Source organism: Rhinatrema bivittatum, chromosome 15, assembly GCF_901001135.1.
Source record: "Rhinatrema bivittatum chromosome 15, aRhiBiv1.1, whole genome shotgun sequence".
NCBI classification, from domain to species: Eukaryota; Metazoa; Chordata; class Amphibia; order Gymnophiona; family Rhinatrematidae; genus Rhinatrema; species Rhinatrema bivittatum.
In genome coordinates, this window is record NC_042629.1 from 43,883,619 (window position 1) to 43,911,116 (window position 27,498).

The following is a 27,498-nucleotide window of genomic DNA, read 5'->3' on the forward strand; positions in this document are numbered from 1 at the left end:
AATGTCAGGAAGTATTTCTTCACGGAGAGGGTGGTGGATGCCTGGAATGCCCTTCCGGAGGAAGTGGTGAAGACCAGAACTGTGAAGGACTTCAAAGGGGCGTGGGATAGACACTGTGGATCCATAAAGTCTAGAGGATGTGAATGAAGAGTGGGTAGCTCGTGGGAATGACGGCTACTACCTGGAGATAATACCCTTATTCAATAAACATACACACTGTTAATGCGATTCCAACATTGCTCTAAGCTTCAACGGCAAGAAGTAATGTGGAAAAAAGGATTTCCATTCACAAAAAAAGCGGGGAGTAGCTTGCTTTTTACGGCGGTTACTACCCCAAACCAAATAAGCCTGATACATCACTTTCAATGCATATCCAGCATAGCTCTCTACTTCAACGGCAGGGCAGAAAGACTGATACTTCACTTTCAATGCATATCCAGCATAGCTCTCTGCTTCAACGGCAGGGGAGCAAGTCTGATACTTCACTTTCAATGCATATCCAGCAAAGCTCTCTGCTTCAATGGCAGGGGGGAAGAAGAAAAGTGGATCTATATACAGACAACCACCAACAAGGACTGAATTACATAGTCTGGATAAACAAATAAGCATGGGTGTAACTTGCTTATTGCGGCGGTTACTACCCCTAACTAATTAAGCTAGATATTTCACTTAGATGCAGTTCCAACACTGCTCTCTACATTAATGGTGGGGGTGGAAGGGAAATAGAACCAAAAGGTTACTAAGGGCCAAGAGTAACAGATAAGTATGAAAATAAAAAAAGTAAAAACAAATAAAAAAAAAAAGAGTGTGAAAGCTTGCTGGGCAGACTGGATGGGCTGGTTGGTCTTCTTCTGCCGCCGTTTCTATGTTTCTATAAAACGCTTAAGTGTGTGGTATTTTGTGCAAAACGTTTCCGTAAAAACACCTTTTCGTGAAAATAATTTGCAGCAGTCTGCTTCATCATAGTAAACTTACAACCAAAATAAAACAAAATGATCTTTATGCCAGGAAAAGTAATTCCAGTATCCAAGTTCTGTCTAGTTCCAGAACCAAAGTTACCAAATGAGTCAAACCAGAAATTGTGTCCTCCAATAGGGTTTCAAGGATTTGAGTAATATTAGAAGATCTAAAGATAACTGATCTTTTGTGGCAACATCCCCCTGTAAGCAGGTTTAGGGGTGCAGGGATCTGTCTGCTACAAGACACTGCCAGCTGCCCTCCCACCTTCCTTGCGATCCTAAGTCAGGGAACAGACAATGTGTATTCTCCTCAGAAATAGGCTTTTATTTATCAGATTTGGCAGGATAAAGCATTTAGAAAATAACTACAATTCTTATCTCTAACATCCTGTCCACTAAGCACCAGTTTTCCCTAAAGAAAGTTCTGTATCATGGGTGGTAACAAAACATGCCACAAACCTTAGCCTGCTTAATATGTTAATACTTAGGGCTAACTTACTCACCCTGCGTCCAGACTTCAGGCAATATCTCTGTTCACCTGTGAACCAGGCTCCATCAAGAGAGCTGGAGAATATGGACAGGGGAGAGGCTTGTTTCCTGGGCTTGGTACTGGCAGAGCGGGCAGGCTGTCCAGGAAGGAGATTAGCTTCTGGTTCTTGGTGCTTGCCAGCGGTCACCCTTCACCATCTATGACTCCATGTCACTCTCTGCACCTGAGCCAGGATCTCCTCTCTCTGATCACTTAGCCACACCTATTCTTCTCCCTTCTCGATAGCAGGGCGTGCTGGTCTGCTTCCATCCCCCGTTTTGCTTTCAAGGATGCTTTGGCACAGGTTTCAGGGTCGCTCTCATGATCCGATTTCTGGGTTTTCTCCCAGGGTTTGCGTTCAGGGTGTGTGCCTTCCTCTTTTTTTCTCTCCCTTTCTTTTTCAGGGGGGGGTCCTTCGCTTGCCTTTCTCCTCCTTTTGGTTTCAGGGTTGCTCTCCTAGGGGGTCCGTTGCTTCAGCAGTTTTTTCCCTCTTCCTCGCCCCCTGACCAGCTGATAAATATGCATAAGCTCATGCATAACCTCGTGGTGGGGGGAGGGTCTTTTGCCATATTGCAGGTCTTTTTTTCCCCTCCCCATTACTTCAGGAGAGGCCCTGCAACGTTGCAAGGTCCTCTACCCCTTCCCATTCCTTTGGTGCCATGTCTGTATGCCAAGCTGTGTGTCAGAGTGTTTTTCTCAGTCTCAAGCTGCCCCCCCTTTCTTCCAAGGGTGGGGGTATTTATGACTTCTGCACCCTGCTTTGGCCAAACTATGACTCCTGGTTATGCTTCAGTCAGATTATTCTTCTGTCTAATTTCTTTATTTAAACAGATCCCTACAAACAGGCACATCTGATAAGGTATCCTTCAGTGTATCAGAACAAGGCCTCTTCATTTTCCACAGAGTCAAGGTTTTAAAGTTCACCTGGGCAAAGTTCCTTCTTCTTTCTTGCTGGGCCCGTCAGAATTTGGCCTGCACATGGCTAATATAATTCATATTTGGTGTTTCTGTTACAGATCCGCTAGCTAGTTAACAATCGGTTATTGACCAGCTCCTCCGAGGGGAGGAGTTAGCAATCTGTTCAGATCCGCTAGGGAGTTAGCAATCTGTTCAATGATGCTCCCCCAAGGGGAGGAGCTAGCAATTTGTGATACTCCAAAGGCGGAGTTAGTGATCTGATGTGGGTTGGCTCCCACAGAGTGGCAGTTGATATAAAACCACTCTATTAGTGTAAGGAATGAACACTTAGTAGAAATGGTGAATCCCTGGGCTGATGGCAGATGACAGCGCCCCCAAGAGGAGATCCTGAGAGGGACCACCGGCTAGGCTGGAATATGGAGACAAACACAGATAGTTCTTTATTAGACTGGAAGTAGAACCACCAGAGGTGGCAGTAGTGAGCAGATGTGCCCGGCAGGGCTGAAATCCCTCAGATACTGGAACTGTGATCTCTGGGTTGCTGAGCTGTAGAGAGAGACTATAGGTAGTGAGTAGACAGGGTATGCTGGATACAACCAGTAGCAGATGATACACTCACAATTGTAGGTATCTGTAATGTCCTCTTATGCAACAGAGAGTCTTCAGTATTCAGGAACAGGAGCCGCAGGTGAGTACTGGTTCCTGTAGGCAGTCTGAAATAATAACTCACAATAACTGTGTATGCGATGGCTTCTGGAATAGAAGAGAGTTTAGGAGAGCTTTAGGAACATAGGCCCTCGTGGAGTGAGTACCGGTTCCTATCTGCAATCTGCAATAACTCATGATCTCCGTACCTGCAATAACGTCTTAGGCAGAAGGGACTCTTAGAGATTAGGAACATGGGCCCTCGTGGAGCGAGTACCGGTTCCTATCTGAAATAGAACTCACAGTGTTCATGTCTGCGATCGCTTCCAGGCAATAGGAGTCTTCTGAGTCTTCAGGGACGTAGGCCCTCGAGGAGCGAGTACCAGATCCCGTCCTGTAATCTGAAATCAAGAAGAGAGAGAGCGGGGCCCTCGAGGAGCAGGTACCCCTAAGTAAGGTTGTAGAGGCAGAGCAGCGGAGAAAGAATTCCCCTTGCTAACTCGATTCGTAGTTGCAAGCAAAGACCTTTTATGTTGGAAGCGGATGACGTCACTAGGGGGGGATGCCCCCGAGGTTCACGCCCTAGCTGGTACAAAGTCTGGAGCGCACACGTGCGCCCTTATGTCATCAGGAACATGGCGGATCCGTAGCGTCAGGCCAGCCCGGGGATTCCGGAGCAAAGAGGTGAGGAGAAGCTGCGGCAGCATCTGTCCATCAGACCCGAAGGGAGTCGCCACAAAGGTAGAGAGGGTGGAGCGAGGGCGAGAACAGACACAAATGCAACATTTTCATTGGTAAACATGAGATATCTCCCTACACCCCAGTGATCCACTTCACCTCCTAAATGGAAGATAGAAGACCTTGGTAATGGGGGAGCACTTCCAGCAGATATTTTTTAAACATATCCATGAATGATGTCAGTAGATTTAGAGAAATTCATAGACCTCAGATTCAAATCCCTGACCAATTTCTCCAGGGCTTCCAGTTTGCTATGGTCCAAAGCATGTTGGATTGCACCTATATTAAAGTCTCAATTTTCCAGAGGGCTTCAAAATATCTACAGACCTAGAGCCCAATATACTAGTGTGCTTAAACTTGTAAATGCAACTACGTGTGTAAATAAACAAAAAAATAAATGTGTCCTCACACTAACAGTATTTTTAATGCATGCACTTTAGTTTTTGTGAGTTTATGCATAAAAACCATGCTGAGGTAATGAGATTCAAAATGATGTAAAACACCTAATTACGTATTAGCACAGCGATAAAGTACATACACAAACTGATTTGCTAATGCTTTATCACGAGAAAATTAACTACAGCTTGGGAAGTGTTATTTAATGTTGTAATGACGTGCACTTGTATTTCAAAGTCTGGGATCATATGCATGTCATTAACATCCCCCATTAGTATGTGCATACTCTGGTGATGTTAATTGCACTTTAGTACATTGCTCTCCTAGAGTGGGTCTGATTTTGCAAAACTAGTTGTAAAGGCTTCTAAATCATCTCACAGTTTAAGTCTACAGATCTTTAAGCTATGATGGTGCACTCAATCACCTCTAGGGTAATGACCTTTGGTTTCTCCAGAACCATTCTCCACCCTATAGCAACTTCTGTTGTAGATAAATGCCACTGAAGGACAAGTTCCCACCATAGCACTTCAACTCCCCTGATTTGCCAGGGTTGAAGCCACGCATTAATACTATTGGTCGACCCAAACCTCCAGATTTAACTTCATTCTCAGTGGGGCTCTTCTCTTCTTTTTTTTTTATGCAAAACCTACCTTCATGCTTGTCCCCACTAGAGCCTGCAGCCACAACCAGTGATTCTGAAGCGGGCCTGGGAAAAGAGCTCAATTGCCATTGCTAAGTGACCCATCCAGTTCTTGCTGGGGACTGCTCCTGAGCCCAAACTGCTTGCAGATGCATCTAAGCCTGCAATGTTCACAATTGCAGTTTTGTGGAGCACTGAGGACTTTGGAGGCTAAGACCCCCTTACACTTAACCATAGCAGAAATACAGATTGGAGGTAAAAAAAAAATAAAAGTGACTCCTAGCAGGAAGAAGAGATTAAGTAAATGGTGGCTACCTGCCTGCACCGTCACTGATTCCCCCCAACTTACTCATTTTACTATCGTTTCTCATTTTAAAGTTAAATGCCACATTAGTAGTTTTATGCATTATTCTCTCTCCCATGATAGTGTAAAAGTTTATTGTGTTATGATCACTATTGCCAAGTAGCTCCACCATTACCCCCTTGCACCACGTGCTGTGTTCTACTGAGAACTAGGTCTAAAATAGTTTCAGAATCAGCTGTCTATGAAGCAGCTAGGTATTTATTTTTTGAGATTTATATGCATATTAAATTTTAAAAAATGACAGACTAAATGTTGAGCAGTTTTTTAAAAAGATTGTATTCAATCAGTCATCCTCAAAGTCAAGGGTGAATTCCATAGTATGAGACCAGCAACAAAAGACAATCTCTCTCAGTTCAGCTACCCAGACCTGCTAAAAGGAAGGTGCATCCAAAATGCCTCTTCATTTATTTATTTACTTACTTACTTCTTTTTACTATACTGATGTTCAGGACAAATAGTCATATCACACCGGTTTACATCGAACACGGGAAAATGCGAAACATGAGAAATTTACATATAACAGGGAGAAGAATACAGGATAACTTAGTAGTACAGGATGACTTAGTATGCAGATAACATAGAGATGGCATGGATTTTAAATCAGAACTTAACTTAAAAATCCAGAAGTCTAGAAGGGTAAGGGGCCTGTCGGGGGGGGGGGGGGTGTGAGGCGGAGAGTGGCTGGGCTGGGGGGGGAGGCGAGGGAGGGCAGGGGAGAGAAAAGGAATAATAGGCAAAGGAGGCGGTGGAAAAGGCGTATTAGGTGCAGGAAGACTAGTGAAGACTTAGCGAGAGAGAGGCAGGGGCTGAAGGAGGGAGAAGGAGGACGCATCAATAGTCAGTATTTGCAGCTTTATGGATTAGGGAAAGGCTTGTTTGAACAGGCAGGTCTTCAATTTTTTTCCTAAAGGTGATCGGGCATTGTTCCTGGCGTAGCTCTTTAGGTAATGCGATCCACTGAGATGGTCCGGCTGTTGAGAATGCGTTTCCGAATGAGGGGTGGTGCGTGGCTTTGGAGGCGGGAGCATGGAGGGTTCTTTTGTAGGCAGTTCTGATTGGTCTTGTGGAGGAGTGTATTTGAAGCGGGATTTTTAGCTCGGGTGAGGACTGATTGTGGATGGTCTTGTGTATAATGGTAAGGTACTTATGCAGCATTCTGAACTTGATGGGAAGCCAGTGCAAGTTCTTGAGGATGGGCGCGATATGGGTGTGATATGGTCTTTGCACTGATTGAAGGGCATGAGTAGGATTAATCCAGGGCAGAGAGTCAGTTTTCAACATCTTATGGATAAGTAATGCGACTTTGAACTGAATCCATTCTACAATAGGAGAGACATGAGCTCTTCGATTTAAGACAGATATCAGTCTAGCAGCTGAATTCTGCAAAACTTGTAGGGTGCGTAACGCATTCTTAGGCAGCCCTATAAATAAAGCATTACAGATGCTCTGATGAGATATTGAAATCTCCCATTCTTATTGCTTCCAGTTTTAGTGGCCTGAATATTAAGTAGACTGTAGTGAGGATAGATGGTTTAGTGGGAACCTTGTGAGGAGTAGATTGCTGTGGTCTAAGCAGGAAGTGAAGAGAGAATGGAAAAGGGTTTTCATAGTATGTTTAGAAAAGAAGGGATGGATTTTGGTGGTTATGGAGAAGGAAATACATTTTAGCTATGTTTTGGGTGTGTTCAGAGAAGACAAGAAAGGAATTAGGACATACAAAACCTCAGACAGACACAATGGGAGATGGATATCAATTGTTTTATTGAGTGATCATATTAAAATTGTAGAAATCCACATACAGCATATAGGAAGCCAAGGTACAGAATCCACAGTAACATATGATCTGCTTTGCTTCATAAGGAAAGATAAATAAATTTAAATAAATTATTTAAAGCTTTTTTATACCGACTTTCCAGGGCATCACATCGATTTACATGTAACAGGTGGAGAAACAATATATCAAAATTGTAACTGTGCAGTACATAAAACGAAAACATAAAGCAATATAACATAGTAGAGCTGGAAAGGAGGTAAGAAAGCAAAAAACATTATAACATTGTAAGCCTAGATAATATACATTAAGGATAAAACAATTCTAGGAATAAAAGAGCAAGCATAGAATGGATGGCGAGTTCTTTTGATCTCGTCCTGCTTCAGTTTCTTTGGATACGGCTGTCTCTCTTTTATCTTGCAACAATTTTTGATGCAGAAAACATTAGCGGTTAGAGGCATCAACTTCTACATAAAATAAAAATAAAGAATATTAACAAAAAATTAATACCTCTGGCACCTGAGCTTAAAGGGAATCACCTTTAGCTACGCTGTGTTGCAGCCCTATCTTTTATAGGCCTCACCCACTACCAGGGATTCATTGCCCAAGGCACAGCAACCAGCTCATAGGGCTCAAAATGTGAAATCTCGGTGAACTTCCTGTAGACATCCTCGCCCATATATATTTCTTCCTCCATCCCTCAATATTTCCTCCTGCAATTCTCTATCTTTTCTTCAAGCGTCCCTGTCCCCACTTCCAATCATCAATCTCCCCTCCTCTCTTTCCCTCCCTTTCCTCTTTGCTCCTCCCATCCTGCCACTCCCCTCCTCTGAGCTTCCTTTTCTGCTCCTCCCATCCCTTCTCTCTTTTCCAGTCCCAACTTTTTGTCTTCCTCCTTCCTGCAGCTCCGAAACGTGACACATTCTTGATGCTGTACTTTCTGTAACCTGTACCTTTACCTGACTTCTACCATTTCATTTTGTCATCCCCCCCCCACCCCCTTCTTCTTTTAGTTCCTACGCTTTGGCAACACGTGTAAAATTGTCATGCCAATAAAGTTATCTGAATCGGTTCCTAGACATACAGACGGCTGAGAATCCTTCACCGCCGCCGCCACCACAAACATGTCTGCCCGCGCGGGTCGCAGCGTCTGTCTTGCCGGCTGCGCGTACGTGCGGCGTCGCGCCGCGGTGACGTGAGGGCCTCTCACTGCCACGTCTCTCCTGGGCTGCGGCGGCGGTGGTGGCGGCGAGGAAAGGGGGAAGCTGGCGGCGCGGCGCTGCCGTGGATGTGCGTGTGGGGGAGGGAGGGCCTCCGTCCCTCTTCGGCCGCTCAGAAGCCCTTTCCCGGGACCTGGTCTGCGGGAAGCGGGCGCCCGCCCGCCCCTCTCACCTTTGCCCGCGGCGGGACGGACATGCAGCCAGCTGCAACTTTTTACTGCTGAGGAGCTGTGGCCCTTCCGCTCGTGGTGGGGGAGGGCCCCGTTCCTCTTCCGTTTTGTGGCCGTGCCCCGAGGGGACTCGCCGTCTGATGACTGAGCTGCAGCCGCCTCCCTTTCATGTGTGAGTATTCCTCAGCCTTCCATGCTCTCTCTCCCCCTGCCTTCCCAGCATCGCTTCTAATTCATTTCTCTGAATTGGTCCGAAGAGGGGGGTGACATTTACTTCTGTTCTTCAGCCCTGCAAGTCTTTAGCACTTGCTGCTTCACGCATGGTGCCTTTTTTGCGAGGAGGGGGAAGGGGATGCATATTCAGCACCCGAGAGGCTTTCTAAGACATGAATCTGGTGGCGAAAGAAGTCTTGCTGTGCTAAGAACCCACTTGGAGTCTGGTGGTTACCTGAACATTGTAGCCTTGGAAATTTTTGGGTGGATACTACACCCTCCGGCGAAAGAAATTGCAGATCTCTTATTCATTCATTCAGCAGTTTTATTGTATCCGCACATAGTGTCCAAAAATGTCTTCAAGAGGAGAAAAAGGCACAATAACTGACAGGAGGCAGTCTCTGGTACTTTGTTCATGGGTCCCATAAAGTTTGAAACGAACTAGCAGGCCACATGTATTTTATACCAAAACTTTTTAGAAAGCATTGCTGTCAGTATTTTAACTTTGCAAACAGAACAAGCATGTGGATAATCCTGTGGAATTAGCCATGCTGTGTATATAGATTTCTCCATTAAATTCATGCCCTGAGGGTCACCAATTAATTGAGAAATTCTAGTAGTAGTCCAGGATGGATTTTGCTGGTGCTGCTTCTGCACTCTGTGTGTGTGTGTCTGTGTATGTATGTATGTATGTATGTGTATATATATATGTTGTTATTTTTTTTAATCTGTGCTGGAGTTAAGAATTTAGTTTATTTTGTAAGGTTAAGGATATCATTGAAAACCTGCATGTAGTGAGTCAGAGCTGCAAAAAGACAAAGTATGAAAGCAGTGAAGCAGTTGTAGGATATTTCTGCATTCCAGTCTCACATGTACCAGCATGCTCAAGCTGAGTTGAGAAACATGACAGGCTACAAACTGCAGAACAATACTTAAATCTATTTTTGCTCTTTTCTTCTGTATGGAAACTTAAAAATCTTTTCTCTGGCATATTGAAGAATCTGGAAAGATTTTTTTTTTGTAATTACAATACTTCACTGTCCAATAATGTTTCTTGCACTATCATAAAAGCTGCTGTACAGATGTAATACGCAGAAACTAAATACGGTAAACAACATATCCTAAAATGTGTTTGGCAGCTGTGCTGAGAAACATTTACCTCCCCACATTGATCTTGTTGTATTTGAGCATGTTTACAGGTTGAACCACATGATGGACAGCCATAACCCAGTTTAGGCCAGTTGATGATAACTAATTTACATAAATATCCTAGTACTGCATGACAGATACAGTCAGGTAAGTTGAAATTTGTATTTAGTGGAATAAGAACTTGTAATGATTATGGGGTCAGATAGGATGGACCATATAAGTCAATTTCCTTCTCCAGGGGGCCGTAGTCAAGCATGTTTACCCAAATGAAAATACGTCTGAATATTTCTCCCTCACTGTGGGTAAAGGTGTGTGCAAAGGGACAGGAATAAGTCAGAAAAGTGAAAGCACGTGGAGATTACAAAATGCACTTTGCAGGATGTACTTTGCACCTGCTCCCAGGCGAGTGAAAAATAGGGGGATGCTTTTATACCGGCGTTGTGCAGGCCAGCCCCATTTTTGAAGGGAAACTCCGCAAGGCATTTTCCTTTTGAGAATAGATTTGCAGTCCTGAGGGTAGTAGCCTTGCCCTCCGAATGGTCCAGCTTCCAATACACTTGCCTACACCCCCCAACACAATTAGGTAATGAACAAAGCCATAAGGCAGAGATTCTTTTTCTTATATTGATGAGCCTCAAGGCTAAGAGTTAGACTGGAAAGTAAAGGACAGTAGGTTTATTTATTTGATATATATTCGGCCTTACACAGCTTTCATGTTCTGATTGTGAAACTGAGACACAAAGTTGCGGTGTAGCCATTTTGCAGGGCATGTATGGTTAGCCGGTGGGGGTGGGGGGGGGGCATATTTTACCCTAAGCCACTTACTGGAAAAGTGCCTGTATATTTTTTTCCCTGCTATTTCTGCAGATGGCCCAGCAGTAACTGTGTATGTATTAAAATATTCAGTAGCCATGTGTTATTTTCTCCCCAACCAAGTTACACCTCTAAGAATACCTAACACTTGGGGCAGAATGGGGGAAAAAGTCATAGTAAATCAGGTCCTTAGAGTGACTATATCCAGATATGTGTTCTGTGCAGAACAGTTTTAACCCAAGGGGGATCTAGCTGGCTATTTCCTTAGGTTAGCCCACTAGATTCCTTTGAAAATGTTTGTCTTTGAGGGTAATTTTGAAAGGTGCTGCTGAGGACAGACATGGTCCTTTAGAAAATTGCGTGACTGTTACGCACATAATATTGCATGCATACACACTGTATGCGCATAGGAGAGAGGCTTTCCAGGGGATGGAGACTGGGTGGGGCTGGGATTTAGGCACATACTTTTTGATTTTGAAAAGTATGTGCATAAATTCTTTTGTCAAGGCCATGCACATCAAATAGGTGTAAGTGTATAGTTTTGCCAGAATAATTTTCAAAGAAGATTCGTGTGTGTAGGCTTCCCTTGAAAACAGTTGTGCACATATTTGCTGGTTAACTTATGCATGATGTTATAAAATTCTGTGTATTACTTTGGTAATGTGTGTACCTATTATCATACAATACAGTTTCTTGAATCTGAGTAGTACTGGAGTTTTGTGCCACATGGCATGGGAAGGCTGTGGATAGAAAGTAAACCATCTAAACTGAGATTTCAAGGTTCCTCTGATGCGAGATAGCTTAGTCTTGTCATGGGAGGTCAGTTTCCAAAGTGATTTATTTTCTGGGGAAAAATCGACTGGGCTGGAAAGTGCACTCCACTGCCTGGCTAGAAATATTGCATGGGCTAGCGTTGCACACATGCATTTTTCTGGGTTAACTAGATACATTCCCAAGGATGTTTTTGTAGCTCGGGAAGTGAAGTGGTATGCGTACTTCTGACTTTTCAAATGCATGCATGCTGTTCTGCACCTCCAGCAGTCTGCATACACCGTTGTTGCAAAGTATGTGGCTGCTGATTTCCAAAGGGAAAACAACGCACATGGTTTCCCTTTCCAAATTGGCTGTAATTTACCTGGGCTAAAAGTGCACGGGTTCCTTGCAAACAACACTGGATATTCGGTATTGCCCTGGTGTCCGTAACTTTCGTTGTACAAATATTTTCCTCTTGGTTTATATGGGTTTGACTCTGTACACCTGTAGTACAGAGTGAGAGAGACTAAAAGCATTATGAAAACAATTTTTGCATCCTTAATTTTGTCATTTTCTAATATTTTTAGCTTTTACAAGCAACTTGGGACAATCAGCTATAGAATAATGATAATTGCAACAAAATGCCAGAGTGCAATATCCAGTCTGTTGTAAGTAATCTTCTTGAATAGATGGAGTGGGGATGACTCCCCTGTGAGGTTGGAATAGCTATGGCTTAATTTCTTACTGCATAAGTAAAATCAATAAACATTTTCGTGTGTTGAGTTCCTGTTTTTTGATTGTTTTCTGCTGAATGTAGTGTACTAGGTAGGTGCTGGATTGTCTGGAGCTGAAGTCCTGCATTTACCTACAGAGCAGGTACAGCACGAGCAATGGCAGGGCCTGCTTCCTCTAGTCTTTGGCTTGTTAAGACTGGTACCAGTTAGCCTTAGATTGTGATAGTGTGGGATTTTTTTTTTTTTTTTTTGGGAAGTGGACACTCGGTCCTAGATTGAAACCACCAAAAAGCTTACAGCTAGCTAACAGATATTGGTTACTGCCGGTCAGAAAGTGATGTAAACATATCTGTAAATCTCTGCCAATCCAGTCAGCTGTTGGGCAAATTACAGTTGTTGAACAGGGAGCCTGCTGGGATGGTAAAGAAAAGTAAGTGTTCATAAATTGCTAGTGAACGCTGATCACTACGCAGTCTGAGATGATGAGCTGGGGGGAGGCAAGGAGAGATGAGACCAGGGATGGTGCATGTGACTTTCAGTAGTGCTTGGCAACAGGCAGCGGACATTGGTGGTCTCCAAGATGCTATACTGCTGTTTGTATAGATGCTGAAAACCTAGGAAAGCCATCAACTCCGGTCACTTGCCGAATGGTCATCCGGTTCAGATTGTTTACATTTCTCCATCTCACTGCTTTTACAGGTCATTTCATGCTTGATTCTGCTTCCTTGGGCTTTCCCCTCGTGCCACATCCAAAATTGTCCCTGAGGAAGCGTAATTACAGGTCTTATTTTCTAAATGTTTATTTTCACAGAATCAGCATGGGGGGAAAAAGTCTTAGTAAGTCAGGCAAGCAGGACACGTGTAATTCATATTAGTTTCGCTTTTCATGCATTTCCTGCAGATGTGAACATGAGAATGTGCTTAGACCACGCTTCAGAACATAGCCCAGTCTCTCTCAGCGGGTAGAAACATGCGTGGTCTGTAACGGCACATGCACTCTCTGCTGATGGGGGAAAATGACATGGATGCAGCCCCCCAGGGGCGGGGGAAGGCTGGGGCAGTGAGTCCTCATGCATAACTGCTTTTTTTGCCCTTCCACTAGTGTCTTTCATAAACTGCAATTGAAGGGGGCTGAGGGAGGACAGGAATGGAGTGTGAGATCAAATAGTAGTTTTAGGATGTCTGCTTCATGTGTAAGCTCTTCATTGCCTTTATCTGTTATAACTCTGACTTGTGCTAAGTGTTTATTGTATTTTACCAACAGAGCTTGAACAATGGTGCAAACATTAACAGTGCTGTGTCAACATAAGATAGCTGTTATTTGTATTCAAGGTGCCAGAGCTGTGCATTGAATGGTATTAAATATATTCAGTGCGTCATGCAGTCATTTTTCACACACATTTTCCTGTGCATGCAGAAGTGGGATTTTATAAAATTGCCTGCCCAGAGTGCCCAGAAACGTGCATGCATACGTCTTGTTTGCAAGCTTACCTGGACTCTGAGGAGAGAGGTGTTCACTGATCCTCAGGGATCTGTGCTTGGACCGGTGTTTTATAAAATATTTATAAATGATCTGGAAAGGAGTACGAGTGAGGTGATCAAGTTTGCAGATGACAAAAAATTATTCAGAGTATTTAAATCACAAGCGGATTGGGTTAAATTGCAGGAGGACCCTGCAAGACTGGAAGATTGGGCATTCATATGGCAGATGACAAGTGCAAGGTGATGCATATAGGGAAAATAACCCATGCTGTATTTACATGATGTTAGGTTCTATATTAGGAGTCACCACCCAGGAAAAAGATCTGGGCGTCATAGTTGATAATGAAATCGTCTGTTCAGTGTGCTGTGGCGATCAAAAAAGCAAACAGAATTATTAGGAAGGGAATGGCAAATAAAACGGAGGTTGCTGTAATGCCTCTGTATCGCTCCATGGTGAGATCGCACCTTGAATACTTTGTGCAATTCTGGTTGTCTCAACTCAAAAAAGATAATTGCACTGGAGAAAGTACAGAGAAGGGTTCCTCTATGACAAAAGGCTAAAGAGGTTAGGGCTGTTTAGCTTGAAGAAAAGATGGCTGAGTGGGGAGATAAGAGGTCTACAAAATCATGAAAGGACTTAAAAGAGTAAATATGAATTGGTTATTTACATTTTGGATAATACAAGGACTAGGTGCACTCCATGAGTTAGCAAGTAGCACACTTAAAACAAATCAGTGAAAGTTTTTTTTTCTCTCAGTGCACACCTAAGCTCTGGAATTCATTGCCAGAGGATGTGGTTAAGGCAGTTAGTGTAGCTGGATTTAAAAAAGGTTTGGATAAGTTCCTGGAGAAGTCCATAAACTGCTATTAATCAATAGGGAATAGCCACTGCTTGTTGCTATCTTTAGTAGCATGGGATCTGTTAATGTTGAGTACTTGCCAGGTACTTGTGACTTGGATAGGCCATTTTTGGAATAGGAAACTGGATTTGATGGACTCTCGGTTTTATGTTCTTATGAGGCACATGCTTTGTAAGTTTACCCAGGAAATTTTCACTCCAGATAGCTCGCGTCACTTGTGCAGGTACTTTCAGTGACGTAACTCTAAAGTGAATGTGTGCACTCGCGTGTTCCCTTTGAAAATTTGTGTAACTTATGCATGTATAGGGACCTTCGTTTTCAATTTCTATTTATTTTTCATGGGAATTTCAATGCTAAAACAAAAAAAAAATCAGTGGGGAAAAGACTTTTGCATTGATTTTTCTCCTATTTGTTATAACAAAGGCATATTTTCACAGACTTTTATTTTTTGTCATTGAAAAAAATAACTGAAAACGAAAGGTCCCTACGCATGTATTTGTCGTATAAGTTATCCTTTAAACATTCTAGGTTTAAAAGGTTGGCAGCACAGCAGCAGTGAGTTTTCTGGAAGCATCAGGCACGTTGGTGATAGGAGGGTAGCTTTCCTAGGACGTTCTGTGGATAAAATGGTGTGTTACAAAATTGCTCCCCCGATATGTGGATAAACTTTAGGCACAGATGTTATGTTCGCACGCAGATTTACCTGTGCTGAGTGGAGACCTTCCCAGGAGGAATTTGGACTCGCGGGCAGGCTTCAGGATTTTAACAAGTATGCATGTAAATTATCATGAAAAATTGGTGTGGACTGTTTAGCAGGTGGAAGTTGTGTGGGTTGATTTGATAGGATAATTTTCAAAGCAAACTTACACCCATAAGCCCGATTGGGAAAACTTGGTGTAACTTGTGCACGTATTTGTTGACTTTTTTTTATGTGCAATGTTAAATAAATAAAAGTATTGCCCCCTTGATGTCCAGTTCCTAAAAAGCTCCATATGTGGTCCCTCCCAAGTCAACTATTGTTCAGGCACCAAACTTTGGCATCTAAGTGTTTCAAGCCCCTCGCATCTGAAGATAGAAGCCCTAAAGCAGGTCGAGGCACTGCTAAATATGGGTCCTTGTGTTGTGCCTGATAGAGGAAGCAGGAGGGCTCTTTGGTGCTTCAGGGTTCTCACTGGGAGGCTAATAGTAGAAAGCCAAACTAGCATGCTGCAGGAAATTTATTTCAAATGAGCTGGATTTTAGTGTCATGGGGAAATCACCAAATTTTCTCATTGACTGGAATTGAGCCACAGAATATTTATGGATTTCCCATAAAAGCAAGCAAATAGGTGATTACATGGAGAGCCTTGGCTGCTTAAAATGTAGGTGCGTCAATCTGTAAAGAAATTAACCCTCTGCTAGCATAAGGGAGCAGTGAAAGCAAGCATTCCTCTGATCAAGGCCAGGGATGTTAGCAGGGTGGTGGAAAGTGTGAGGGCATTCTGCTTTGTAATCTTAGAGCGGGCAGCATTGGTTTCGGTAAGGGTAGCATAAGTTAGAAACTGGCAACTGAAGAAGACCACTGGGCCCATCCAGTCTTCATTTTCCCAACTTGCTCCAGTACAACAGACCTTGCTTGATCTTCAACTTTATCCTCGTGTCCCTACCTCGGAGGACGTGCTTGACCCTTGCTTTCTTGAATTCCTCCTGTCGCGTGGAGTGAGTTGCTGTTCCATGTATCAGCTACCCTTGGGATAAGTAACGCTGGTCTTTGAGTACTTCGTGCCAGCCAGATTTTTAGGATATCCATAATGAATATGCATGAGCTCTGTTTGCTTGCAGCGGAGGTAGTGCACGCAAATGCATCTCATCCATATTGAGTATGGATGTCCTGAAAACCAACTGGCCTGAAGACTGGCGTTACCTATCCCTGAGCTACCTGTACTTTGAAGAAATTATTCCATTTAGGTTTCTCCTGAGTGCATCACCCTCCAACCTCAGTCATATCATGATGACCTTATTTTCCACCAAACACTTTGAGAATTAGTTCTGTGCTCATCTCTCTTAAGAGCCTTCCAGATCAAATGATTATAATCCTGTTCCCATGACCACGCAAAGATCCAATTTCATTAAAGTAACTGGTGGGTTGTCATATTTATTTATTGTACTATTACTTAAAGCATGTACTGGAAAAAATGTTGAGACACCTAAATACCATTATTACTTCCTTACATTTTAATATGAACCCTGGATAAACCAAGTATAATTTGACCTAGGCCACAGCCCCTCAGAGCAGAGGAGAGGATCAGGATTCAGATCCCCTGCTGGTTGGCCTGGGTGCGCACCATAAAGGTGGCTTGGGAAGAGAGGGTGGATGACTGCTGCTAAGGTTAGCAGCCCCTACCTGCACATTGTAGGTGTGCCTTGGAGGGAGGGTTCCTGCCATCCCGGGAGGAAGTTGATGACAAAATGTAGGTGGGAGAAATAGATGCAATTTGCTCTACAATTAAATGTGACTTTGCAATTTGAGATCATTGAGCGCCAGTAACCTATATCGAGTAGGGTCTGTAGGGTTCTTTTCAAGTGACCTGGACTGGATGCTTTTGGGTGCTGGGCTCGTGGTATGTCTTATGTTCTTACACACACAAATGTTTTTTCATGAATCCAGGTACTATCCCTTTTGTTTTCAGGTTGCTTTCTGGCTAGATGAAGTTAGGGTAATAACAGGGCTGGAAAAATCCCAGAAGCCAAGTCACCTGGTTCCTGAAAATTAAAGATAAGGAAGCAAAAATAATGCAGAAAAATAAACTACAAAAGAGGAAAATAGCCAAACAAAATAGCAACACCAAATAAGATTGAAAAAAGTGGGAGAGTTTTTTTCCCAGCTCCTACAAATGTTTGGTGCTTTCATTTTCTAAATCCATGTCTAACCCTGGGTAGTAACAACAAGAGAGCGAGAACCTCGGCTGAGCATGTTTTTGGAGTTTATTTGCTGTGTCAGTTGTGAAGGTGATGAGGGGAGGGGGGTGGTGGTGCTGGGGACTGGGACATTTTATCCGTCCCACATTAACGCTGATAGCACTGATGCCGTTAGAGAACGCTCTTTCCCCCATATATAATTAACTGGAAGTGTCCCATCATTTGATACGCTGTATGGTGCGTTTTTACAATAATGATTTTGAATAAAGCGTTTTTATGCAACGTTTTAGGTTTGCCTTAAACACAGCAACCTGTCTATAGAAATGAGTTGGGGTTTTTTTTTAACGCAAGACAAGCAAGTGCCGAGTGTGGCAACAGAAGAACCATCTAGATTAGAGAAAGAGGAGCAGCGCATGTGACAGAGGCTTTTCTGACATACCCAGGAACCTCTTTAAAACAGCCTTTCAATAGTCTGGAGTCAGCTTTGTTGAAATGCTCAAGCACTGGTGTCTAGGACTGTAATCCTCTCCTAACTGACTATTTTCTTGACCAGATAGCTTTTCTCCTGCTCAGATTGCTTCCAGATTCAGTCCCAGCCTTCTTCACTGCCATTAATGATGGACATGGGGAACGGGGTTAGGCACTGTAGTCTCTTGTGCCTGCTCAGAGGTTTTGCTCCGTGCTTTAATCCTGTCCCTTTCTAGCTCAGTCGCTGTATCAGTCGTCCTCGGACTAAGAAGCCCGAGCCGTGCATCCCTTTTGGAGCCCTCCATCTGGTCCGTTGTTGGTGCTGTTGCCTGATGGCTGGGACACCTTCCCAGGGGATGCGATTGTCTCCAGCTCCCGCCAGCCAGGGGAGCAGGAGCCGAGCTTGGAGCTTGAGCCTGGGACTCGTACACATCAGTCTGTAGCCACTAGGTCATCAGGCCAGCCTTGCCTGTTTGAATTGTATCTGAATTCAGGGAGTGCATGAGACCTGTCTGATCGTTCATTCCAGTAATACCTTCATGGTTTGCATTACCACTGGCAGTGAACACAGATAGCTAAGAAGTATTGTAGTCTCATTATTTTTTGGAAGTCAAATTCATAAGAAGATCTTCTGTTTATTTTCAGAGAGCATTGTTTTTGATAGTTTTGTTTGTGCATCTTTTGAGTGGTGGAGGAAGCCCTTTTTGAATTCAGATAAGACTATAAAGTGACAAGTTCTTCTGAATTAATGAGTGTTGACCTCCATGTGGCTCACTTTTGAGGTATTTGCTGTTGAAAGGATGCATCCCTCAAGGGATATGGCCCTGCCATCCTTAGAGCATAACTTGCACCTACTGTGCCAGTTAGGCTATGGGGAAGATGTGCACACTGGGTCTTTTTCTGCTGGATGTGGATGAGTTGGCTGCAGCTTAGGGTGCTTGATCCACAGGGGCCTACCGCTCACATCTGTGACCCTATGCCATAGCTCCCTGCTGTGTCAGGCTCCAAAGCCAAGGGTTGGGGAGCAGCTAACTCCGGCGCACCACTTAGCCAGCGAGCAAACATCTGGTTTTCAGGACAGGAACAATAAATATTCAGCTTAGATATTTGTATGCATGTGGCCTAAAAGCCAGGCTGATTTGCAAAGCTTGGTTTACCCTGAAAACCAGCCCCGTGAGGACCGGAGTTCAGAAACCCCTGTGCTGAAGCAGGGTGCACCATGTAGGTGCTGCCATGCCTTCAGGCCGGAGCAAGAAATGAGGCATGGAAGGAGCCATGTCTGGGGAGAAGGAACATGGCTTGAGAGAGCAGAGAAGAACCACGAGCGAGCAGCAAGTGTTGACGCCTTCTCTTGCGCTTGTCAGCAGCTGTGGCCGTGAGAAGACTAACCTTTGGGAGACTGACAGCTCGTGGACTGCTGTGATATCCTCAGCACCCCTCCTGCAGGTCTCACTTTTTCTCTTGCTGTATAAATGCTACCCTGTTAAAGATAAATACATACTTCTCTTTTTTTTTTTTTTAAATGAACACAGTTCCTTCTTTATTTCCCCTCTGAAGAAATTGATTTTATCTTAGTTACCGAATTCTCTTTTTGCCAGTGCACAATTGGTAAGAATCTGTTTAGCATTAATGTTGGCTTCTGCTGGAAGCTTGCGATTGGAGTATTAGTGAAATAGTCCACACGATCTGAACACAAGTCAGGAGAAGTAAGAGGGTGAGATTCTAGATAAGATTTATACTGGACTTTTTTGCTTTTCTTCTTATTTTTTTTTTTTTATTTTAGCTGTACAGCAGTTTTGAATGTGTGCTTAGTCTTGTAAGGCCCTTCATGTCGTCTTGTGCCTGGCTTCTGCTCTTTTCCCTATTTTCTTCCAACGTCCCTTCACATATTTCTTCCAATGTCCCTTCAGGACTGCTACTCTTGTGCCACTTCAGGACTTCTACTCTTGTGCCACTCTCCTGCTGGCTCTTACTGGTCACCAATGGGCCAATATAGTACAGTGCGCTCCAGTGGATTGAGAAAGCAGAGAAGAACCATGAGTGAGCAGTACATGTTGGTGCTTTCTCTTGCACTTGTCAGCAGCTGTGGCCATGAGAGCGCACCGTTAGCCCGCGTTTGGACGCTCGTTTTCGACGCGCTAGCTTTACCCCTTAAGGGATAATAGCGCATCGAAAACGTGCGTCCAAACGCGTTAATTTCTGCACATTTTACTTTCTGTATCGCGCAGGAATAACTAATAGGGCCATCAACATGCATTTGCATGTTGCGGGTGCTATTAGTTTAGGGGGGATTGGACACGCGTTTTCGACACGCTATTCCCACGTGATACAGAAAGTAAAATGTGCAGCCAAGCCGCACATTTTACTTTCAGAAATTAACGCCTGCCGGCACCGGGAAAGTGTACAGAAAAGCAGAAAAAACTGCTTTTCTGTACACCCTCCGACTTAATATCAGAGCGATATTAAGTCGGAGGCCCCAAAATTAAAAAAAAAAAAAAGAAATTAAATCGTCCGGCAGCCTGCAGGTCGGAAGACGGGCGCTTAATTATGCCGGTGTCAGTGGGCTTGAGAACCGATGCTGGCAAAATTGAGCGTCGGCTGTCAAACTCGCTGACAGCCGCCGTTCCTGTCAAAAAGGACACGCTAGGGACGCCTCTTTTTACCGTGGGCCCTCATTTGCATGCGGCTGATACTAAAATCTTGCGCACTTTTTTTTGTATCGGCCTGGAGCTTGTTCAGGGCTCTTTATTTATTTATTTATTTATTTATTTATTTATTTAAAATTCTTATATACCGACATTCCTGTATGGCTTACAGATCACACCGGTTTACAGTGCAACAGAACAGTCACGTGGGAGCGATACAAGGATCATTTGAGACGTTAGCAACTTATTAAACACATTATTAAAAACAAGTACAAGTAACATTAACAACCAGGAGAATAAGTAACTTCGATACAGAGCAAGTACAAAAAATTACAAAACCGACAGAGTATAGGACTACAGCACAGAATGGAAGTAAATTAGGGTAGGGATACATTCCAGTAATGGGAACTGCTCAGGGGCTGGGGAGTAACTGGGCAGAGGACACGTGCCAGAGGGCGCTGGTTGGGGAAATTATGGCTCTTGCTCAGAAAGTGAAGAGATTACCAGTTGCATTATACGAGTAAGTGGGGAGTTGCGAGTGCGGTGGACTCTTGTCTGGGGAGTCACTGTCCTATTTATTTTTATTTATTTATTTAAAGTTTTTGTATACCGACGTTCGTTTAGCAAACATCACATCGGTTTCCATGTAACATAAAACTGGCCAACAGGGCTTTACAATGAAACTGATAAGAGAATTGGGAGGAAAAACTTGACTGAAGAGCCAAGTTTTAAGTTTTTTCTTGAAAGTCTGAGGGCAGAGTTCTTGCCGGAGATCTGGGGGAAGCGTGTTTCCAGAGGGGTGGGACCTGCTGTGGATAAGGCTCGCTTTCTTAAGGAAGTTTTAGCAGGAGGAGCATAAAGTGAGCCTTTGTATGCTCTTCTGACAGGTCTTTCTGAAGAGTGTGGGCGAAGATGGGTGCTTAGCTTGAGGGGGGAGATGTGGATGTCCTTGTGGATCATCATGAGAACTTTGAAAGAGATCTTGAATTTGATGGGTAACCAATGAAGTGAGTAAAGGATGGGAGTGATATGATCTCTTTTGTTTGAGTTGGTGAGAATCCTTGCGGCATTCTGAACCATCTGCAGTGGTTTGATGTTGATCGCAGGGAGACCGATAAGGAGGGAGTTGCAATAATCAATTTTGGATAGGATAATGGGATTGCAACACGAGGCGGAAGTCATGGAAGTGAAAAAGAGGTTTCAGTTTTTTCAGAACTTGCAACTCTTGTTATGTCTCTCCTAACTCTAACCCATCAGGGCTTCTGAGCCAGTACTGTATTTCTGGATACCAGACCCAAGCATTCTGGGATCTGTTGTCCTGCGTTTTACCCTGGCGTAGTGGATGATGTGTCCCAAGGTATTAAGGCATTGAAAATGAAAGCTCCGAGCTGGGCTTTTTGGTATCCTTGCTGGGTTGCAGTTAAGAGCAAGCTAGGGTGTTCTGAATGTAGTCTGTGAGGGCTACCTTAGCAGTCTCTCCCAAGCTCCAGCCGTAATGAAATGTGTCCTGCGCAGCACCTAGCGCATGGTCCAGATGCATCGGGCTGTATTGCAGACTCTGACTCTGGGTGATTGGTCTCAGAGAATAGGCCTTCCTTGGATGAGTTATACTGTTAAGTTTAACTAATTCTCCTCTCCCATTTGAAAGCTGTTGTACAGATTGGGTGCCAAAATTGGGAAACCACAGTTTCTACTTAAGAGATGGTTGTATATGTATTTCTGCAGTGTGAAATTGTAAAGCTCATTGGTATCCAGTTTCCTTGAAAAATGCTACATAAATTCCAATTATTGTGAATTTATATGTGTGGTTCTGCTTTTAGTCACCTCTGCATTCACAAATCCTGTCTTTACTGTAGTTGTCCATGGAGGACAAGCCTGCTTGTTTGCAAAGGATCCCAGATGTCTTATCATTCTGGCACAATTAGAACTTGCTTCTGCCTGGCTCCATGTTCTACTTTCTTCTATTTTCCAGAATTTCAGTGCCCTTTTTAATAAGCTGCCAGGAAGGAAGAAATGGAAGATGTACCCAAGGCTTAAGTGCAATGCTGTATTCCTGCTTCCCAGGTGAAAATAAATCTGACTAAGGCATGGCTTGTCATAAAATTACTCGCCCAATATGTGCAGAAATTTACACGGGCCGAGTTGAGGAGTTTGGATTTAAGCTCATACTTTTGGATTTTCAAAAAATATGCTCGCAAGTTTTCCCTAAAAATGTCTACATTCCTATTAGCAGGCGTCCTTGTGTCTGGGCAGTTGGGGTGTGATAATTTTCAAAGCAAGCATGTGTGTATAACTTGGCTTTGAAAATTAGTGTTACAAACTCCCGTTCCTTCAGTGAATCTCTTCCCCTTGCCCTTACAGAATAAAAGAAGATTCTATCTTTCATGTGCAGGATATTCTGTGTTCAGGTTTGTTTTCCTTCTCTCTCTGCTGTATCCGTTTTGTTGCATCTAATGTAGTTTTCTTTGCCTTGTGCAGTAATGAGACCGGATTCAGGGCAGATGCTGATGGCATTAAAAAGACCAGAGTGGCCCATCCATTTTGCCTAGTTGTAATTCATCCACTTTTACATCTCTTTTGGAATAAAATGTATGCATCTTTTCCTCTGGCAAAACCTCTAGGTTTTTAAAAATCTCCTTCCTCGAGTCCATTCTTTACTAGTTTATGCTACGTTTAGATATGGTGTACATCAGCATACGTTGCCTACATGGGAGCGCTCTGATGAAGGTCAGTGCAGCAGCACCTTTATTAACTTATGTAATATTACAACCATATATCATGGTCTGTATTTTTTCTAGTGCCTCTTGAAACATCTTACGGATAAATATTAACAAATTGTACCTAGATAATTGTGTTTTATCTTGGAAGGGTGAAAGGTGAAGTAGTATGGACTTCAAACGTATAAGTGATAGATCTACACATGTTAAAGGCAGATACTATAAATCGGGGGTAGCCAATTCTGGTTCTTGCAAGCCACAAACTGGCCTGGTTTTCAGGATATCCGCAATGAATATGCATGAGAGAGATTTGCATGCACTGCCTCCGTTGTCGGCAAATCTATCTCATGCATATTCATTGCGGATATCCTGAAAATCTGGCCTGTCTGTGGTTCTCAAGGACCAGAGTTGGCTACCCCTGCCATAAATGGTCCATCTCCAGAATAAAAACAAATAAGACAACTCTGTAGTCAGTTTGCAGTGTCTAGAGTGCTATTCTGCCTTCCTCCTTGCTCTGGTGCATCGTTTCCTTCGCCATGACTCCCAGCAGCTCCTGGAAGGAATGGGTTTGCATTCCGTAAGCATCTGGGAACGTGCAGTGCTTGGACAGACATGATTAGCCTGTATTACCAGGTCAAAAGAAGTCAAAGAGCAGAATAACATGATAGACAGCTGAAAGCAACAGAGTAATACTGAGAGAGAAGTGTATATGGAAGTAGGGGAAAGGGCTTATACTGGAGTTAATGGCCTTATAGAGAGCTTCCTAATCCCTTGATCAAAGCTTTTGAGACTTGATTTTGAAAGATTTGGAGAAGCAGGAGGTTGTCTGAGAGAGGGTTAGACATAATTAAACAAATAAACAACTGAGATTCAATATTTTCCCACCGAACTCTGATGTCCGCTATCTCTACATGGGTACTAATTGCTTCTTCAGTTAAAACTCAAATAGAAGACAAGTACCATTTTTGCTCTGTATGTAGCAACCAATTTGTTGAATATTTTTATTTTCTTATGCAAATAAAATGTCATTAAATAATTTTTTAGTGCCTTATTAGGTACTTGTGCAAATTTGACAACTCACCTGATGTGAATCTGCTCAAGTTGTATGAAGGCAATATTTCAAGATTTCATAGAATTTATCTTGCTTGCTGTCATTGTTATCGAAATTATCCTCATTGAGACTCATGCCTGCCCGACACTGACCGGCAGAAGCCACCAGTCAAGAATTAGTGAGAGCATAACATTTCCTAACAAAGCCTACTTGCCCTGGTTTGATCAAGGATGGCAGAATTCCCGCTAGCCATTCCGCCAATATCTTAGCCAAAAGTTTGTGATCCACATTTAACAAAGATATTGGGCAATAAGATGCAGGATGTAGGGGCTCTTTCCCAGGCTTGTGGATACGAGTTACATGAGGCACATTTCCATGTTTTGGATAAGTGCCTGTATGGATCAAGGCATTAAATACTCGTGGGAGGAGCTGTGTGAGGGGGGGTCTCTGAGGCATTTATAAAACTCTGAACTGTAACTGGCTGGGCCAGGGTCTTAAGTCTGTGGTGTGGTGTTGTGGGGCGGATGGCCCACTGCACCTCATCCTCCGAAATCAGCTTATTTAAGCGCCCACCCTGGTCAGATGTAACATGAGGGAGATGAAGGCGCTCGCAAAAACGGTCCCAATTCCCTTGACTCCAGCCTTCTGAGGTGTATAGGTCAGAGTATTATTTATGGAAAGATTTCAGAATAGAGGGAGTATCATTGACAATCTGGCCCCAGGCCCCATATTATTTATGGAAAGATTTCAGAATAGAGGGAGTATCATTGACAATCTGGCCCCCAGGCGTCCGGATAGCTGGTATGTAATGGGACGCCCGAGAGGCTTTGATCGAGTTGGCTATCAGCTTCCCTGCTTTATTCCCAAACCGGTAGAGTTTAAGCTGATAGTATAAAAGGCTCTTCTTAGCACGCTAGTGCAGAAGGAAATTAATTGCTGTTTGCAAAGAGAGGTAAGATTCTCTATGCTCCCGAGAATTGAGGCTGATCAGAGCATGCTTCTCTCGTTGGAGCTGGGTGCTAAGAGATAGTAAATGTTTATCAAGGGTTTTCTTAGGTTCACCAAAAAGGAGATAATATTGCTTTGTAGCACTGCCTTAACCGTGTTCCAGAATAGTATTGGGTCCCCACTATGTTGGGCATTCAGTTTGGAGAAATCCACCCACTTCTCCCAGAGGTAATCCTGAAATGGGACATCATCCGCTAGAAAATAGGGATAGTGCCAGTGAAAGTTTGCAGACTCCAGGGGCGACCGTGAGAGCTCTTTCCAGATCGAGGCATGGTCTGAAATGATTATGTCCCCAATCCCAGCCTCAGAGATTTTGGAAAAATAGTGGGCACTCACCAAAAGATAGTCCAGTCTAGAATGTGTGGCATGTGCTATGGAGAGGTGAGTATAATCTCTAAGGGATGCAACTTTCCCAGGCATCCACTAGATGCAACAAGTTTTCCAATAACTGGATCCCTTTACTGTAAGTACCCTCCCTCTGGGTAGCAGAGGACCTATCCCACTGTGGGTCTCGGACCGCATTGAAATCTCCTCCAACTATTACATCCTGATTTATATAAGGAAGAAGCAATCTGTGGATGGTCTGGAAAAAGTTTGCACTGTAAGTATTCGGTGCATAGATGATGCACAGAATTAGAGTAGCATGGTTGAATTCTACCATCAAAATCAGATAGCGGCTTGGGGGTCTTTTGATTTCAGTCTGAACCATAATTGATAGGTGTTTCCGGATTAAAATGGCCACCGCAACTGACCTAGTATTGGCTGATCCATAATGCACTGATCCCACCCAATCTCGACTTAACTTGGCATGTTCTAGATCTGTCAGGTGAGTTTCTTGTAGAAAGGCTAGATCCACTGACTTTCTTTTTTAAAGTATGAAGTATCTTGGACCTTTTGATAGGGGAATTGATACTACAAACGTTCCAGGAAAAAATACGGGTTCCTCGGCTAGCCGTCCAGTATAGCCAAGGGTTGCAATAAATGTTGTTTCATATGCATAACAAAGAAGGATGGGTCCTCCCAGCATCGACCCACCCCTCCAGGGCCAAACCATTCGACATCAGCCAATAGTGTGACACTTAAGTACATACACAGCGTGATCACAGCAAATCCCCCACTCCCCCTATCTCCCCCTCCCTGCTCAACCCCATTAACAGAGATCACTAAGACTCTACTGGCTCCCGCTCCACCCGCCCAACATGAAACAAGTACCTGAGAGAAATACAAGTTGTCAATGCAGTCTCGAACCTACCAACAACACACAAAACTGTCCCCCCGAGCCAGTTCCAGGGCAAACCACACAGTCACAAAAGAGAGAATATCGTAACTTAGGGCTTCCCATATTAGGCATATGTATCCAAGAACGTAGCAAAGTCCATTGCTGACACTCCTAATCAGTGCTGGGGCTCGGAGAGACAGAAAACCCAATTAGTAAGGAACAAAAAGGAAAGCCGTGGGGGTCACAATCTCCTCCCCGCTGCGGCATAACTGAATTTAACCTAGGGCCTCCGGGCCCCGCTCATCTGTCACGGGCACCAGTTGCTTCCCGAGGGCTGGCCAAAGGCACATCCAGTGTGGTGTTAAGGTTCTGGATCTCCCCCACATCCGTGAACCTGCGCGGGCCTCCAGGGGTCGACACTCGTACCCAAGCCAGGTAGACAATCATGGCACGGAGGCCCAGCAGACGCAATTTAGCACAATATGGGGAGAGCTCGCGTCGCTGCGCTGAGAGGGTCGTGGAAAAATCTTGAAATACAAGAATTTTCTTGTTGTCGTACGTGAGGGACTTCCCCGAATGTACTGCCTGCAGTATTTTAGATTTATGTGCGAAATTTAAAATTTTTGCGATTATCACTCATGGGCGATCCTGCTGACTCCGTTTCGGGCCTAACTTGTTTGCTCACTTAACCTGCCAGGGTTCTCGCGCCTGGGAGATATTGAGTTCCTGAGTAAGCCACGCTTTGAGCATCATGGGGAGCTCCTTTTCATCCAGCGTTTCTGGCAGGCCCACGAATTGGAGGTTTGACCTCCGGGACCGGTTCTCGAGGTCCTCTAGCCGGTCTGTGTGCAGGGCAATGGCTGTTTTCAGGGCCACCAGCTCAGATTGCGAGGTGTGGAGGCCATCTTGAACATCGGATACCCGCTGTTCAAGTTCTGTAAAGCACCTCTCATAGCCTACAATGGAGGTGGTAAGATCCGTGAGTTGACTGGAGATTTTTTTTAAATTCCGGTTCCAGGGCTTCCACTACGACGGCTTTAATATTAGCCCAATTCGCGGATACAGGCGGCTCTGTAGCTCCGGTGTCGTCATCAGACGGTGTGTCGGTAGGCCGCGGCCTATCCTTGTCTCTTTCTCT

General features: G+C 43.9%; 2 protein-coding genes across 2 annotated transcripts in view; one reads left to right on the plus strand and one right to left on the minus strand.

Annotated features, from left to right (window-relative positions):
* Positions 1-6,928: 6,928 nt before the first annotated feature.
* LOC115076492 overlaps positions 6,929-27,498 on the minus strand; it is a 32,088-nt gene continuing 11,518 nt past the window's right edge. The window contains exons 2-5 of the mRNA XM_029578035.1: positions 27,046-27,316; positions 11,661-11,782; positions 8,045-8,532; positions 6,929-7,427 (exon numbers count right to left, since the gene is read on the minus strand). Of these exons, the coding sequence (XP_029433895.1) occupies positions 7,254-7,427; positions 8,045-8,532; positions 11,661-11,782; positions 27,046-27,316 (1,055 nt within the window). The 3' untranslated portion in view covers positions 6,929-7,253. The remainder of the gene's footprint in view (positions 7,428-8,044; positions 8,533-11,660; positions 11,783-27,045; positions 27,317-27,498) is intronic.
* The window catches only part of TMEM39A (transmembrane protein 39A), a 77,652-nt gene continuing 58,545 nt past the window's right edge, over positions 8,392-27,498 (plus strand). Inside the window, exon 1 of the mRNA XM_029578653.1 lies at positions 8,392-8,522. The gene's annotated coding sequence lies outside the window, so the exon portion shown is untranslated. The remainder of the gene's footprint in view (positions 8,523-27,498) is intronic.